This window comes from Oryza sativa, chromosome 8 (assembly GCF_034140825.1).
Source record: "Oryza sativa Japonica Group chromosome 8, ASM3414082v1".
Taxonomy (NCBI): domain Eukaryota; kingdom Viridiplantae; phylum Streptophyta; class Magnoliopsida; order Poales; family Poaceae; genus Oryza; species Oryza sativa.
In genome coordinates this window covers 18,479,692-18,498,097 of record NC_089042.1, presented here as the reverse complement: position 1 = coordinate 18,498,097, position 18,406 = coordinate 18,479,692, and the positions used below count along the sequence as shown (strand labels likewise).

At 43.5% G+C, this 18,406-nt stretch overlaps 1 protein-coding gene across 2 annotated transcripts; it reads right to left on the bottom strand.

Moving 5' to 3' along the window:
• Positions 1–3,399: 3,399 nt before the first annotated feature.
• Positions 3,400–16,575, bottom strand: LOC4345466 (disease resistance protein RGA5-like). 2 transcript variants are annotated; one of them, XM_015792596.3, is made up of 5 exons: positions 15,607–16,575; positions 5,275–7,314; positions 5,096–5,169; positions 4,591–4,621; positions 3,400–3,821 (listed from the first exon to the last, which is right to left on the bottom strand). In XM_015792596.3, exons 1-3 carry the CDS (start codon positions 16,416–16,418, stop codon positions 5,097–5,099), a joined length of 2,925 nt encoding a protein of 974 aa, XP_015648082.1. In that variant the 5' UTR covers positions 16,419–16,575; the 3' UTR covers positions 3,400–3,821; positions 4,591–4,621; position 5,096. The 2 variants fall into 2 exon arrangements, with proteins under 2 accessions (XP_015648082.1, XP_015648081.1); XM_015792595.3 differs by lacking the exon at positions 4,591–4,621.
• Positions 16,576–18,406: the final 1,831 nt, after the last annotated feature.

Genomic DNA, 18,406 nt, shown 5'->3' with positions numbered 1-18,406 from the left:
ATAAAAGCGATTAAGTAAAAAAAAACATACATAATGTTGGTACGTAGTGCCATTGAAGAGAAAATCTATGGTTCATAAAATAGGATTTTGTACTATTTTCAAAGAAAATATATTACTCTATAAACTGATGAATATACGTAGTTAAACTATATCGTCTACAATATAAAAATTAAATATTCTATCAATGCTCTTTAAATGTCCTATATTTAAATTATTTTAGAATCATAGATCTAATTTGTGATCCAGTTGGATTCCTCTAAATAAATAAACTATTGATGTCTATATTCCTAAATACATCATAATACATGAGGTCGACATATAACAAAAAATGTTATGATAATATTTTAAGAAAAAAATAACGAATTACCCTTGAACTATTACGGTCGACCGAATTACCCGCATAAACCTGAAAACTAGACATCTTTCACCCTCAACTATTAATACCGGACGAATTACCCCTCCCCCCCTCTGACTCAATTTGGAGTGGTTTTGGTCCTAGGAGACAGTTCAGTCAGCATTTTGTTAAAAAAATGGTGGGACCCAGATATCATATCTCTTCCTCACCCCTTCATCATCTCTCTCTCTTCTCTCTCCACATCTGTCAATCAGCAAGGCTAGGGACGGCGAGCGGCGGAGGCGACTCCTCCTCACCCTCCGCCGGCGCGTGCCTCCTTGACGGTTGTGTGGCTTCTCCTCGACCTCCACTGGTGCATGTAGAGGCTGATAGTGGCGGGGCAGTGGAGCTCGAGCGGCAGGGGAGGCTCCTCCTCAGCTATCTCGGCAACCACATGTGCACTCTAGCGGAGGCCATCATGTCCATCCTTTCTGTTGCATCTCATCGTTGCGTTATGAGTGTTGCGGCTACCAAAGATGAGCACATGTGCTGGTCCTCAGTGGCCAGGTTTGGCAACACCCCTGCCATCGAGAACTCGCCCAACAAATGCGACGATAGCTCTTTCTATCATAGCATGTCGTCCCACCACGGTTCTTAATCGATCCCCACCACCAATGCCTCTCTCCGGATGAGACAGCGAGGTGGATCAATCAAGCGAGGAAGACCAGGGGAATAGAAAAAGGAGAAGGAGAAGAGCGTCAGCCGACCCTTGCAGCAATGGGAGGGAGAAGAGAGAGGCCGGGGAATGGGATTGAGGAAGGGAGGGACAGAGAGAGGTGAGAGGGGAGAGGCATAAAGTGGGTAGAGAATGTGATAGCCACGTAGGACCAAAACCACTCAGTGTTGCGTTGGGGAGGGGGTAATTCGTCCGGTATTAATAATTGAGGGTGAAAGATGTCAGGTTTTCGGGTTTACAGGGTTAATTCGGTTGACCGTAATAGTTAGGGGGTAATTCGTACTTTTCCTATTTTAAATAATTTTACGTCATATTTCAGGTGTTAAATATCACTTGACGAATATACAATGCTAATTTAAAGCTACACATGTAAAACAATTAAAAACAACACAATTTAGTTGTGTATTTGTAAGTAGATATGATTTAATTTTAATTTGTCTAATATTAAGATTCTCATTTTTTTCTAATTTATAACTATTTCATTAGTATATGATAAGTGGGCAACATAAATGTTACATAGATGTAAAAAAATTATGAAAAATATTTCAAGCCAATGATCTTGCAATAATACAACTACTTAGTCCATCATGAGATTTATAATCACGTATGTAATTTTTTCTCTTTGTCAAATTGTTTTGATAAGAAATGAACAATCAAGTAATATGCGCAATAAACCATTCATGATATATTTTCTTATAGTTGAGGAATTCCAACATATCAAGCATAGTTTTGATAACACCCTATTGACGTGACTATGAAATATACTTCAATCAATTAGTTATTATAAATAAGTTTAGGAAAATAGATTCATTCTCCAAATTAATTAATAAAGGTGTCTTCTGTGATTATGAAAAATTGGCGTTGGAAAACACCAGACGCAAAATTATAGATATTTGTCAACATATGACTAACAATATGGTCCTTTAGAGATTTTACCGTGATGGTATTTAAAAAAACCCTTTATTTAGGTTAGAAAAAACCACATATAGTACAAATGAATATGAAGCAACTCCATTATTCCATTATTGTTTCATTACCATGACACATGTTTTTCTCATAAATTCATGTCGTTATCATGGCAGTATGGTTTCAAGTAATATGTCCAAACCAGATATTAACACAATCATGTTTAAAATAGTGTTAAGATCTATGTTTAAAATATAATCTACACGTAAACATTCACAATAAAAATTCAAGCAACATTAAATAAGTGTCCTCGCATATGCGCGGGCTACCATCCTAGTTATTATAAAACCACGGTGAGATTTTAGCAGATGTTTGTTGCTTTTAGCTTCACTATTTGCAGAAGCCATTTTTCTTGAAAGACAAAGAAGGACAAAAATGAGAATAACCATCTAGACCAAAATAGTTGCAAACTAAAAAGGTAAAAAGAAGGCAGAGCCCCACGTCGCTCTGCCCCCTCCCATTCCCCTCCTTTCCTCCGCCTCCTAAGCAGCCGCCGGCAAAGCAAGGCGGCAGCAAGGATGGTGGCGGGGGCTCTCTCCCTCGCTCGTGGTCAAGGAGGCTAGGGCGCCGCCGAGACCGGAGCACAAGGGCAAGTCATCCGGTCGGCCTCAATATGCCTCACGTCCTGCTCGAACCAGCCAACAGGTCTTCTGCATGACTCTTTCCCGTCACATATGCATGCACGTCACGCGCACCACGCATCATCCCGCAGTTATTAATTAATTATGCACGCAAACGAGCAATTAATCTAGCTGCACATATGCCCGTGCATGTGCATTGCTCGTATGACTTGGTCACTTTCTTCCAGTCTTGTTCCACCATCCTCGCTCTAATCGTGACCGAGGTCGCCGCCTCTGCAACGCCCCCGTTATCGCCATCGATCTCATCGACACAATCGATCTATGCGCGATCCATCTCGTGTTTCCTCCTCCACATATCTTGTTGATATAATGCTAAAACCTTTTGTTCTGATATCACTTATTATAAAAGTTAGTCGATATAGCAAAACGACGACTAAACTTCTCAATCACTTCAGTCATTGATTACCCAAGACACGCCAGATGATTAACCAGGAACACACGATATTTGTTAACGAGGTTTAGTCAAAACTTACATCCCCGAGACTCTGATTATAGGCGCTCCTCCCCAACCAACGTAGCATCTAGCTAGCAGCTACGAGTCCATGACCTTACAGCCATCATCTCCCTACGTGTTTACGCTATATTGTAGTTGCTATGATTATGGTGCCCCCCTCTGTATTTAAGAGGTAGCCTATTCTAAAATTCAACTCTAACTATATCTTACTCCCATTCCAACTGACTAGTATATTCGATACCTATTCTAACAGAAATAAATAGTTATATTTGAATTGCAATGTCATATATTTATTATCACAAATTCAAATAAGTGCATTCTCCAATAGAAAAGCAAATCACACCAAAAGAATATCTATGTACTGGTATTTCTGGCACAGACCGTGCCTTCTTATAACACGAACATATAATATCCTTCTGATTGTAATCGGTCTGATGAAAATGCTCAATCTGCATCCATTTGCAAGGACACCTATGCACTGAAGGCTTATCTTCATTTGGTTCACTTCTGAGTTCTGAATTCTAATGCTTCGTGACTTCCTTCTTGATCTTGAGTGTACAGGTCAAAAAATGCATCACTGACAAATCGATATATAAACGGAACCAATCGATACAAGATTACAGCATCTTTTTTCCTCTGTATTTGATGGTCTTTTCAGAATTCAGACTCAGAACACTCATAAGAATGAACCTGCCACAATAGCAATTAACACGTCATTTGTGGCACACATATCTATAACATGGAAACTGAAAGAGCATTTGTAACAATTAAGATGCTCAATCTTTGTTCTTTCTTAATGGAATGGATAAGGAATTAGGCAGTCAAAGTGATTATTAGAGATGGGAGCTCAAATATAGTGAAACAACATACTTCCTCCGGTTCCATAATTTTTGACGTTTTGAATAATGACACGGTCTACAAAATACATCTTTTACTTTGCTTTTCTATTATAAGATATACAATAAATAAATACATGTTTACTTTTCTTATAGTGTTTTCAAAGATAAATCTATATATGTTATTTCAGTTCCTTTGAACTAAATATTTTTAAAGTCATTGATAACCAAAGTTCTAAAAGTTTGACCTCAATCTTGTCCAAAACGTCAAGAATTATGGAACCGGAGGGAGTACAATTTTCCACTAACAACGGCGACTGCTCAACACTATAAAATGATGGCACTAGCATGGCAAAAAGATTTTTTAAAAAAATAATTATACACGATTAATTCTCATTTTACATAAACTTGCCGTGTCAGCTTTTTTTTTTGCCACAAGAAAGATGATAACATAGTGTCAATTAATCATTTTGTCCTACCATGGCACCAAACATTATTTTATTTATGATATTTAGTTCTAGCGACCAAATTGGTCTTGAAGCAACAGTTATACCCATATAAGGACTTGGACAATAATAGGTAAAATAGGTAACAGAACCTAAGTTATTGGCTGACAAAAATACCTCATGAATCATAATCTCCTTCAGTTATCACCTTATTGGACGACAACATACAAGAAAACATCCAGTGAATTTCAGAAGATAACATATAATTTGGCATTATCACAAAACTATCGACTTAAACCGCGACATCATAAAGCTATAGATTTAGCAACAAATTTATTACAAAACTATAGATTCAGCATCAAATTTATTAAAAAACCTTCATATGCTATCACAAAACTGAGGGTTTAGTTGACTTTACCACTAAACTACATATTTTAAAAGTTTCATCAAATAAAAGTGCTAGGGATGAAACCTTAAAAACTAAGGTTTTGTGATATAATTGGTGCCAAATCTATAGTTTTTTGATACTATGTCTTACATCTATATTTTCATGATAAATTCATTGTGGTATGTAGGTAGTTTGAATAATTTTATCGAAGAATTTGTGAAATATACTATGCGTGAAAAAGATTTAGAAACATCCAGCTCTTAGTCACATAGATAATACAAAGTAGAGGATTACCCTAAGTTGATGCGGATGGTGCAGTGATTCTATTTCTCCTAGTCCTATTCCTGTTTCTCCGATCTGCCCTCACCCTGTTTCAGATACATGCCATTATGCCAATGAGAAGAATATATATATAATTAAAGAACTGAAATAAATTCATGGAAACATGTTTTCTTGGGTCAACAAAATGACACCTGAAGGCAACTCTGACTGGATTTGCTCTCCTATTCACGGATCTGCTTGGAAATTCCGCATTACCATCATGTGCTTCTTCCTCTATCATGCATGCTTCACACCATCTTCGGATTTCAAGAGTGAGTTTGGTTCTATGCCTATCTGCTGCTTTCCTGATGGAATCCTCCGCAGCCTCAACCTCCTCCCTAGTTGAACCACTACAATCAACATCAACGCAGAGTTTTTTGAGGCGCGAAAGATTCTCGATGCCATTGCCATCAACACCAGAATAATTGGCTATTGTTTCGTGAGTTCTGAAGTAAAGATGCAATGTTTGAAGCTCTGGCATGGCACCTTCTAGAAACACTAGTCCCATCCCATCATTCTTCCATATGAATTGCGACTCTCTTAAGCATCGGAATCCCTCGCTGCCAACAGTGAGCATTTTGCTGGAGCCATCTGTCATTTCCAGCTGAAGATATAGCAGGCAGGGCAAGAGTTCAAGAGAATGGAGATCTTCCTCTCGCACAATGTCAACTTTCAGTTCCAGGTGGACTAGATTGTACATAGATGGGTTGATCCATTTTGGGATCCTAGAAATGTAGCCAATGACAAGTTTTTTGAGACAGCCAAAAGTTAGGTACACTCCCATTAGTGAGTCCAGGGAACAACCTTCTTCAGGATCAATCTTTAGAGATTCAAGGTTGAACAACTCGTTGAGTGATGAGACCAAAGAATCTGTGTACTTCCTTACTTCATCAACCATGTCAACAGGTTTAGAGAAAGTTATGTTGAGTACCCTCATTTTGATCAGCTTGCTGAGCTCTTCCACAAATTTGATGGAGTTACAGGACATTGAGACAAACAACAACGTCTGTAAGGCCTGCATGTGTCCAATTTCATCAGGAAATTTTACACTTCTGTTAACAAGCAGGCGTTGCATGTTTTGTAATCTAACAGTACTGGCTGGCAATTTTTCTATGGCACACCCTCGAAGATCTAGTGTTTCCAAATACCTGAGATTATCTATCTGCATTGGAAGCTCACTGATGCTTGTACGGCTTAGATCCAAATACTTGAGTTGGTACAACATCTCTAGATTCTCAATATGGTGGTTTTCAATTGATCTACAAGATCCTAAATCCAACACCCGCAGTGCTTGGAAATCACCAAGATGAGGTATTCCTTTGACATAATCGAAGGAGATGATAGAGCGAATATGAGACAAGTCATCCCTGCTCATCCGTTCCAATAATTTCTCAATACAGTTGGACTGGTGGGCTAACCGGCGAACCTTGGTCTTGTAATCTGTAAATCTCGTTTCATCTTGATCTTTATGTAGTACGGCAACAAAGTTAATCTTGGTTGATATTGACACAATAAGCTCAAGTATCATGTCATGAACTCTGCAACTTTGCACTGTTCCATCATATTGAACATCAGCAGGCTGAATCATACTTCGATTGATAAGCTCATTAAAGTATGCACTTCCGACTCCCTCTAAAGGAATGCCACGTGTTTCAGGAATGAAACCTTCAGCTATCCATCTCCATACTAACTGTTCTCTCTCAATTACATAATCTTCTGGAAATATGCTTAAATACAATAAACATGTCTTTAAATGATTAGGGAGGTCATGGAAACTCAAAGATAATATACGATTCATATTCTCCCCTGGAGTTGCCAAACCAATAGAATTATGCACTTGCTTCCATTTTTCTGCTAACATGGGTACGTCGGCTAGAATACTAGCTAAAGTAAGTGTAGCCAATGGCAAACCTCGACACCTTTTCAATATGTCCATGGAAATCCTTTTAAGTTGAGTCGGACAACCATCATCTGAGCCGAATATTCTTCTAAAAAATAGTCTCTGCGAATCCAAATCACTCAGAGGACCCATTTTGTAGATGTGATCCTCTTTGTGGCTGCAACATGATCTAGCAACATCGACAATGCGTGTTGTTGTTATTATTCTGCTGCCTAAGTGATTGTTAGGCAGAGAACACCTCAATATATCCCAATCTCTTGCATTCCAGATGTCATCAAGAAGAACAAGGTACCTACACGCAATTTATGAAATAGTGGAATTACGCCTAACAAAATTGTCGTGTATAACATACCTTTTGCATCATCTATCTAAGCTAGCATTATAGTAAATTTTGTATTTTTAAAATAGTTACCATGCCAATATTAGTTTCCACTTATCTAGTAGAATTCCTATTTGGAATTCTAATTTAGAATTATAAATATATTTAATTAATTGATAATGTTCAAAAGATTATCTACGTTAGTAGGGTTTTTATTAATCTTTTTCCTAGGTAGGAGGAAATTTTTATTTTTATTTTCCCATTGTATTTAGTTTAATATGCCAAAATTCAAACAAGTTACTAGCTACTTTGTTTGTATTGGTTAATTGGACATACATGTTCTAATCATATTTTCACTAAGAAATTAAAGGAAAATTTTCATTTTTACAGCCCTAGACTTCAATGGAAGTTTGAAATCATGCTTAAACTTCCAAATAGGGTAGTACTCAACTTGCATATTCCAAAATGTTTACTTCATGACTCTAAACGGAAACCGAAGTGGTTTTATCATTTGTGATGCTAATCTAGTGGGCTAGACACATGATGCGGAGGCCTGGGGGTGTAAATTGCGATTAGGCAAAATCTCTAAAATTTATGGAAATTAGAATTTTCATATGTTTCAGTTTGAAACTTTCAACAAATTTCAATTAAAATATCAAGTTCAAGGAATTTTTGTTAAATTCAAACAAATGTGACTAAAATTTTGCTCTACCGTGCCTACAAACTGACCAGTGCCTACAGTCAGACCCGCCCCATGTGGTCTGACCTGTACATTCGGACTATAAACCGGGGTTTTAGTTCTTCTTTGGCTCGTTAGCACTTATAGTTAGAGTAAATTCCCTATATACCCTCGAAAACTCACTCAATCTCTTTCATATCCCTGAAATTTAGCCGATCCCTTCTATACCCCTGAAATTTTAATTTGATCCCTTCCATGCCCCTGCCGTTACATTTTCATTCATTTCACTGTTAAGTTTGGTTGTGTTGTCGAATGACAACTGCGTCGCGTCGAACGACGTGGTTCTCTCAACAGTAGTTGGAAGTAAAAACGATTGTATTACTTAGTGAGAATTTTTTTGGGAATCCCCCCATTACATGGCCCTAGGGGGCTATTTATAGTCCTATTATAGGCTCTCTATCCTCTCTAGTGTTTAGGATTACAGGGGAAGTTACATGGCTGCCCTTATGATAGGGACATTATTGAGGGCATACTATGTCCTTTACATATATTCCGTGCCACCGGAAACGGACCAATGATGTCCAACCCCCATCTTGCGAATGGCTAGATTTGTGCGATTGGCTGTAGCTCATATTGAGGTATTGTTTAGCTTCGGCCGTGCCGTTGGCAGCCTTCGCACTTCTTGATCTGCTCAACACATACTTTGAGTACGATTGGCCAGTATATGCCTTGGCGAAATACCTTGGATGCTTCTGTTCTTGTGGCTTGGTGAGCACCACACATCCCTTGATGTATCTCTTTCACCATTTCCTCGCCTTTGGCAAAAGAGACGCAGCGAAGCATGGGCTGCAGTACCCCAATTCGATATAGTTGTCCTGAGACTAACTTGTACCTAGCAGCTCGGAGCTGCAATTGTTTTGCTTCGGCCTCATCTGGCAGCCAGCCCTCTTTGATGTACCAGACGAACGGCGATCGCCAATCGTTCGGATCTTCGCCAGTTCGACTTGGTCAATCACCATGATTTCGAGGCCGTCTTTTGGCACACTTGGTGCATACAAGACATCAAAAAAGACTCCAGGCGAATGTGGCCCTCCGCAAGAGGCTGACTTTGCTAGCGCGTCAGCTTCTTCATTCTAGCCATGAGGTAAGTGTTCGACCGTTATTCCGGCGAAACTCTTTTCAGTTTGCTTCCTGGTAGTGGGCTGGCCAGAGCTGGTGGGCTTTGTAGATATTGCTTGAGCTCGTCGAAAGCTGCTTGGCACTCAGGCGTCCAACTGAACTCTCCTACCTCCCGAAGGATCTTGAAGAATGGCAGGCCTCTTTCGGCTGTTTTTCATAGAAATCAACTGAGTGCCGCAATTCGCCCCGTGAGCTTTTGTACTTGTCGTGCGCTTGATGGTGGCTTCATTTGCTGAATGGCATTGATCTTTTCGGGGTTCGCTTCGATCCCCCTTTCGGACACCAGAAAACCCAATAACTTACTCGCGTGAACACCAATCACACACTTATCCGGATTGAGTTTCATGCCAGCTGCGCGGAGGTTGTCAAATGTCTCTTGCAGGTCTGACGCATGGTCGAAAGCCTTGCGACTTTTTACGACAATGTCGTCGAAATAGGCTTCGACGTTTCGCCCCAACTGTGGTCCCAAGACCTTGTATACCAGCCTGGCGAATGTTGCCCCTGCATTCCTCAGGCCGAAGGGCATCCTGAGATGGCAGAAAGTGCCGAAAGGCGTTATGAAGGATGTCATGGCGATGTCTGCTGGGTTCATGTCAATTTGGTGATACCCGGAGTGTGCGTCCAGGAAGCTCATGAGCTCACAACCGGCAGTCGAATCGACTAGCTGGTCGATCCGTGGTAAGGGGATGTCGTCTTTCGGGCACACTTTGTTGAAGTCTGTGAAGTCGATGCGCATTCGCCACTTGCCGTTTGACTTCTTCACCAGTACCGGATTTGCTAACCACTCTGGGTGGTCGATTTCTTCAATTACTCCTACCTTGAGCAGTTTTTGTACTTTTGCTTTCGCCGCCTCTTGACGATCTGCTGACATTTTCCTCAATTTTTGCTTCCTCGGCTTAGCGTCAGGCTTGACTGCCATGTGATGCATGATGAGGTCTGGTGAAACACCTCCCACTTCGTCCGGTCCCCAGGTGAAGATATCAATGTTCTTTTTGAGCGCCGCCAAAATGCTTCCCACTTATTGCTCGCCCAAATCTTCCCCCAAGGACATGACTTTGGTGGGGTCAAAATCATCTATCTGCACCTGGGTGACTTTGCCGTGTGGAGCGGGCTTCAGCACAAGCCTGGCTCGGTCTTGCCCTTCAACTTCGACGGTATGCACCTCCCTGCCGGTGGGGGACAATGAGGCGGTGGAAGGTTGGAGCCCCTTGACGAAAATCACACCCGCTGGGCCAGGTATTTTGAGCTTGAGATAGTTGTGGTGAGAGATGGCTTTGAAGATGGCGTTGTAATTGTACGGGATATCAACAACGTCGAATAGTATTTCTTCTTCTCTCTTGTTTTCTTGTGTGCCGAAGGCGACCGTCATATGTACTTGACCCAGAACATGCACAGCTTCGCCTTTGAATCCATGGAGCGAGGTTGGCGCTTGAGATAGTGCCAGCCCCATCTTGGCGTACGTCTCGGCGAAGATGACATCTGCCGAACTTCCTCCGTCGACCAGAATGCGCCGGACTTCAAAGCCGGCAATCTCTGCCGATACCACCAGTGGATCTTGATGTGGGAACAGGACCCCCTCGGCATCCTCTGGGCCGAAGGATATTTGCTGCGCCAAATACCTTGGAGCCCTTTGCCTGCCGAGGCGATATTGTGAACCGCATGGAGTTGCATCTTCTTTTGGCGCTTTGATGACTGCGAAGGGGGATCAGATCTTGTGATAACTTGGATCACCCTTCGTTGTACATCCTAGCGCTGCTCAGCCGGGTGCGCACGGTCCTGAGCTGCTTCGCGAGGCGGCTCTTCGGCTTGAACTTGCTGCTACCTTGGAGCTTGTGTATTGTCTTTTTGTCGGATGTTTCAACACTGCTCAGTGGTGTGGGAAGAGTGTCCGTGAAAGGCGCAACATAGATCTTTCTTGGCTTTCTTGTGAAACGGTTGCTGGTGGTCGCCTGTTTGTTAAGCGTCGAACTCCTTGCGGAGGGCTTGGACATCGTCAACAACCAGTACCGCTTTGCCGGCGCGGTCGGTCCTGAATTTCTTCTATGTCATTGGGGCTTGATTCGGCCTTGGAGGCTGCCCCTGATTCGCCGGCTGCATTGGGTGAATGAGCACAGCTGCTTGCTCGACAGCTAGCGATTGAGTTTGCACGGCGGCGGCGGCGACCGCAGGGCAACTGCCTTGTCGTATTCGGCCTGAATTTCTTGCCGCCGCTTGGTATCTTCTTCGCCACATGCATAGCCGTCGATTATGCGGAGGAGATGCTCGATCATTCTTGGTTCCTTGCGGGCGATCTACCTTGTGAGTTCGCCTTCAAGCAAGCCGGCGGAAGCAGCCTTGATGACGGATGCTTCCGTTATGTCTTGTACTTGGCACCGTGCCTGCAAAGAATGGCGCATGTACTCCCTTGTCTACTCCCCTGGCCTCTAGCAAATGCCAAGAAGGTTTTGTTGGGTCTTCGGCTCCTCATAGGTGCCTCGAAAGTAAATGCTATTAGCAGGCAAATTGAAGTACCAGGATCGGGCTATGCTATCAAGCGCGAGGTAAATTAACTTCGCCTTGGTATTCTCATCGCCATGGGCAGCTTCGATTGCGGATTCGTAGATGGATAGGAACTCTTTTGGATTTGTTTCGCCCGAATACCTTGGGACGGGAGGGAACTTGAATTGGGGGGGAATAGAGTGATTCTTGAGCCCCCAACTTAACGGCAACCCCTTTTCGCCACCCGGCTTGACCATGACGCCTTGTCGGGAAGGCCAACTGAGTTGTGGGTATGAAAGTGCGAATGGCGAAGTCATGGCTTGCACATGAGGTTGGGCCACAGGGGTTGACTGGTGTCCGGCGCCGAACAGCAACGCCTGGGCCTGCTGGTTCGCCGGGATGACTTGCGTCGCCACGGTTGGGTCGATCATGGTTTGGGTCCAGGCTTGATTCGGCGGTGGAGCTGTTCCGAACCCAGCGGGCCTGGGCTGTATGAAGGTCATGGGCGCTTGAGTCGTGGCGCTGGGGTCGAACTGTGTCGGTTGGGTCTGTGGCGAAGCCCCTTGAGCTGGCTGGTTCGCCTGACTTGGTATGCCGAACTGGTTCAACAGCTGCCCAGCTGGAGCACGTTGACTTGGGCTTCCCTCAGCTGGTATGTTGTTGTTGGGTTGATTGAGCTGTTGTTGCAGAAAGGCTTGAAACTGGGCTTGCAAAGCCAAAGCTGCTTCCATCATTGCTTGTGGCGTGTGGGTGGACTGCGGGTACTACACTTGAGCCACGACCGGGAGAACTGGCGCCGAAGGTACATGAGGGTTTTAGCGCACGGCTGCGGACGAAGTAGACTTGGCGAAGTACATCGGAGCTTGTAAGACTTGTGCAACATGAGATGGAAGAGCTTGGGGCTGAGTGTATACTGTCGAAAACTGTTGGGTATAGGCCTTGGCTTGCCTTGCCGCTTCGTACGCTTGCTGCTGCACTTGCATTTGACGAAGCGTGTCTTGCGGCTTGTCCATGTTTTGACACATGACCCCCATGTCAGCTTCGCCCTAGCCTTCATGGTTGGTGTTGGCTTACGAGGCGGTGAGTGCGGTCGAAGTTGTAGCTTGTTGCGACGAGGCGGTGACTTGGGACGTCCCCGGCTCTTGTAGCTTGTTGGGGCGGTCGGTGCCGAAGGTGGGAGCAGTGACGCGACTCCTGCTTCGGCCTCGAACGCCGAAGGCTCTGCTCCCTCTTTGCTGGCCATCTCGCCTTCGTTGCCGCTCTCCTTTCGCTTAGCAACTCTCTCCTTAGCGATTATCTTTGGTGGCATTAGTGGCTTCGCTCTTGCTCTCAGTGGTTCGCTCGGAGGTCCCCACGGACGACGCCAGCTGTCGTCGAATGACAACTGCGTCACATCGAACGACATGGTTCTCTCAACAGTAGTTGGAAGTAAAAAACGATTGTATTACTTAGTGAGAATTTTTTTTGGGAATCCCCCTATTACATGGCCCTAAAAGGCTATTTATAGTCCTATTACAGGCTCTCACTCCTCTCTAGGGTTTAGGATTACATGGGAATTTACATGGCTGCCCTTATGATAGGGACATTATTGAGGGCATACTATGTCCTTTACATATATGGGCTCTTAACGGGCCAACAAGCTTGGCCCGACCCATGGCGAAAGGGCCCCCAGGCGCATGGCTGCCCACTGGGCCTTCTTCGTCCAGGGCCTATCTTGGCGACGCCAATATGCTTCGTCAAATGCCCTTCGCCGTATACCCTTCGCCCTTGTGGCCTTTCGGACGGCGAAGCTCGAAGCCAGGCCCTTGATCTTCGCCCAGGTGCTTCGCCACACCGCCTTTGTCGTGTGCCTTCGCCTTGGTCGAAGTTGACGCCACTCGCTTACCCTTCGTTACGTTAGATGGATGGTTTCGACAGGTCTGGCCGAAGGTCCTCGTGGTATACCTCCAACAAGTTGCAAATGACTCTTATGCCCTTGATGATTTAGATTTGAATATAAGCTCAAAAAATGATTGAAAATTTTAAGTGCACAATATGTGTATTTTATGAAACTAATGAGACTAAACAATTAGTGCAGAAAATTTTTGACATAAATTTTAAAAATAAAAAATATAAAAAATTATAATTTTTATTTGAAATTATAGGACAATGGATTTTTTTTTTGATCGGGAGCATTCGTGGAAAAATATTGTGAACATTGGTAATCCTATCTTTCTATGAATGCTCCTCATTTTTATGACTTTTTAAAAATAAATTAAATAAATATTTTTATTTCATTATCTAAAAATAAATTGTCATAAATAATGTACCGCACAACAAACTCAGAACTATAATAGTCTCATGTGATAAACTTCTACATTTTCAATAATGTAATTCATAAATTTCTTTGTTCATCCAAAGGGTAAAATGGTCATTTTTATAGAAATTAGATGGTCAACTATCGGTCAACTAACGGGAGGGGTATGAAAGGGATCAAAATCAAATTTTAGGGGCATACAAGGAAGTAAGGGGCATAGGAGGGATTAGCTAAAATTGCAGGGGTATTGAAGAGATTATCTCTATAGTTATGTCCTTAAAATGTTTTTTTTATAAATTGCACTAGCGGTCCTTAAACTTGTCACGAGGTTTCACTTAGATCCACAAACTTGCAAAACACGCATCGAGATTCCTGAACTTGCTTTAATGTATCATCCCTGTCCAAAGCCTCGTTTGACCGTGGTCTTGCACGTGGCATGCTAAGTGGATGATGACATGTATTTTTTTATTTTTTTCTCCCTTTTTCCTTCTTTTTTACTCCCTTCTTATCCTTTTTTTTTCTCCACATTGCCTCCTTCCTCTCCCTTCTACCGCTGACAGGTGGGCGAGGGGGCGGGGTGGCCGGTGGCGGCAACGACGTTGTCGACGGGAAGGAGGAGGAGGGGAAGGGAAGGTGCCCGCTCCGGCCGGCCGCGGGCGCGTGCGGCAAGCAGCTGCGGCAGCTGCTGAAGTTCGATGAGCTCGCCTCCTCTTTCGCGGAGCTCATTGTTGGGTCCTGCCGCCAAGATACAGCCGTCGAGCTTGCGCCCGCCCCGCTCGCGCCGAGCTCACCGACCCCTCCCCGCAAGCGCGGCCGGTGACCCTTCCCTCCGGGCGCAGCCGGCGACATCTCCCCCACGCGCGCCTCTGCCGTTTCCGCATGAATGACGCACCGCCGCCCATCAAAGTGCGCCGCCTCCCCTCCGGCGTCGGTTGCAAGACCGCGCCACCCGCTCCTCACTGTCGTCGTCGTCGTCTTGGGCGGCGGCGGGAGAGGAAGTAGAGAGAGCAATCGGATGTGGCCGCAGTGGGAGGAGAGGAGCCGCGGGCGGCGGCCGCCTCTCCCTCTCCTCCCCTCTAGGCCTCCGCCTGCGGCTCCTCTCCTCCCGCCAGCCGGCGCCCGCGCATGCCCGCCGCTCCTCTCTTCCCGCCGGCCGCCGGCCGCGCACGCACGCTGACCGTCGCCAAAAATCTCGTACTCCACACAAGGTGAGGATGGAGAGGAAAAGGTGAGGAGAAAAAAAGGAAAAAGAAAATTTAGCCATGTCATCGTCCACGTGACATGCCACATAGGCAAGATCACGGTCAAACCATGTTTTGGACCGGAATGATACATTAAATCAAGTTTAAGGATCTTGATGCACGTTTTGCAAATTCGTGGACCTAAGTAAAACTTCCCGCTTGTGTATTTTAGTCATGTTTTTTTAATTTCTATACATTTTTTCAAGATAATGAAATCGGTTTTTATTTCCGGCCTCTACCGACACGCACACAGAAAAAAAGAATCTATACATAGAGTTATGCAATGTTTATGAACATATTTTTTGATGAAATGAATGGGCAAAGACAAATATATCACAAGGTGCTACCTATCTGTGAACAAAGAGTGCAGGTGGATCTGCACTAGTGCGTACCTTTTGTCCGCGATGAATCTTCTGGTTTTCTCAACGAGTACTTGCACTGTTGACCCGGTGGTGGCATAAGGTTGATGGGTGAGTCCACTAAGGATATTATCCAAGATCTTTAGAACATCAGGATTTTGTCCCACTGATACGAAAGCAGAGCAGTCGAACTCCGGCTTGAGATGATGATAGACTTGGTTTGCTAGAGTTGTCTTGCCCAATCCTCCAAGACCAACAATAGAGACCACCACCAGCTTCTTTGATGGTTCAGGTTCATCTTCAATGCGCAACATCTTAATTAGTTCTAGTTTTGGCCCATCCAGACCTACAAGATGTGAAGCGTCCACATATAAAGCTGTTACCCTTGAGTCGATCTTGATCGGGTCGTATGTTACATGACGGTCATCACTGAGCTTGAATCTGTTCATCCTTTCGTTGAGCTCCTCGACTGGCATCTTGATATCTTGGATCACCTTAACAATCCCATTGGTGCTACCCTTGATCTTCGTTAACAAGATCTTGAAGAGCTTCTTACAGCTACCCGGTTCAGCAGCAGATTTGACAAGAAACCTGTCAAGACTATCCTCCATGTCATAGGACAGCTCCCGTAAATCCATCATCCAGGCTTCTTGTAACGCATCAAGATTCTTCTCATCTTCGAGCGACAATTTCTCAAAGCAGGCATGGACAGATTCAAGAGCATCAATCAGAGGCTTTACCTTGCTACGCACCCGTATGAAATCCTTGCGCTCGTCGGACAGCAACGCCGCAAGCTTCTTGCGGACGGAACGATTTGACCCCATTGCCGCGCTCACTTCCGCCATCTCCTCAATGGTGCCTCTCGGAGGTCAGAGCGAGATCGCTCGGTTTTCTCTCCTGGATGGGAAATGGGGAATTGGGGATGGGTCTGCGGTAGCGTTGTGTCGGCGGAGGCTGGAAATAATGGGAAACATCGCCGCGTGCCCGAGGGGGAAGACGAATGGAACACCTACTGACGGAAATGATTAGTTTAAAGACCAAAATGCCTCGTACATAGCAAAACACTCACGTTGTCCTAAAATATAAAAAAACACATATGCAGTTTTTTAATGATAAAAATAAGGAGATGAAATTTAATGCAAGATAGTTGTGATTAGTTAATATGCGTAGTCTTAAAGAAATTTAATGAGATACGGTTATAACCAGTTGAAACGTTAAATTAGATACATAAGGTTATTCTCCCTCCATCACTAAAAGACGAGATAAACGTACCAGACATGACACGTTCTAATATTATGAATCTAAATATATCTATTTAACATAAATTTTATAAAAAAAGTTTTTATATTTTGATATCGAGTCAGTACGTCTTATTGCCAAATGATTGATACTGGTGTTTTGCCATTATCACCACCACTATCACATAAAACCATGATATAATTGGCCACAGTATAAATTAAATATGATACGGATAATTTATGAGATAATTGTATAAATATGATAGGATGGTTATTGAGTGAGAATAATTTTATTTTGCTCTTTGGGTTTTATTGTAATCCTGTTACAGTGTAGGGTAATTTACCTACTTAAAAATAAAAGATTTTTATCTCTCTATTTAAATAAGGGATGGTTGAGGGTGGAGGACTGGAGGGTAGGGAGAGTGGTTGGGTAAGATAAGAAGTTAGAATAAGATGCCTCACTTTAGAATCCTTGTATTTATAGGACAAACTTTATACATTTGCGTACTTTTATTTTTGAGTAACTTTTACATTTGTGGACAAGTCGTTGTTTCCAAGGTAAGATCTCGATGTCTAATATCTGGATCACAAGTTTGTCTTAAGAGCAAGTTTAATAGTATAGTCCATTGTTGGCTCCAATTCATCTATAACCAATCTAAAAGCCAATTCATACAATAATTGTTTACTGTACTATTAGTATATGGTCTCACATGTCATACACACATTGCGTCTTGGAGTCCGTGCTGCAGCTGGCTACAGATTTGTAGCCCGCTGCTCTTCTCTCTTATCTTTTATCTCATTAAAATATGTTTATAGCTGACTAACAGTCTACTATTGTACCTGCTCTAATTAGTTATTTTTGAGTAAGGCCCAGTTTAGTTCACAAATTTTTTTTCCCAAAAACATCACATCGAATCTTTGGACACATACATGGAGTATTAAATGTGGACAAAAAGAAAAACCAATTGCACAGTTTAGCTATAAATAGCGAGACGAATCTTTTGAGCCTAATTAGGCCATGATTAGCCATAAGTGCTATAGTAACTCACACGTGCTAACGACAGCTTAAGTAGGCTCAAAAGATTCGTCTCGTGGTTTCCAGGCGAGCTCTAAAATTAGTTTTTTCATTCGTGTCCGAAATCCCCTTCCGACATCCGGTCAAACGTTCGATGTGACACCAAAAAATTTTCCCTTGTAGGATCGAATCACAATAACTAAGCCAACCAGAGGGGGGGTGAATGGTTGATATACCCAAAAACCGAAAAATTTTAGCGGAAATAAAAGTTACCCGCGAAATCGATGGAGGTCGGTCTGACCGAGATTGATCTGTCGGTCTGACCGGGTGAATGCCGCTGGTCTGACCTGTGTTGAATCTCCAATCTGACCGCCGAAGTCGCCTGCCGCGCTTGTCGCCGCTGCCAGTTTGACCGCCGCTTGCCGCCAGTCTGACCGCCGGTATATCGCCGGTTAAACCGCCGAAACCCGGTGAAACACAAATCGAAGAACTCTTAAAGTAGATGACGACTTTATTGATTCTCTCTGTGTTTACAAAGTGCACCAACAGCACTCCTTATAAAAATTTCGACTAAACTCGA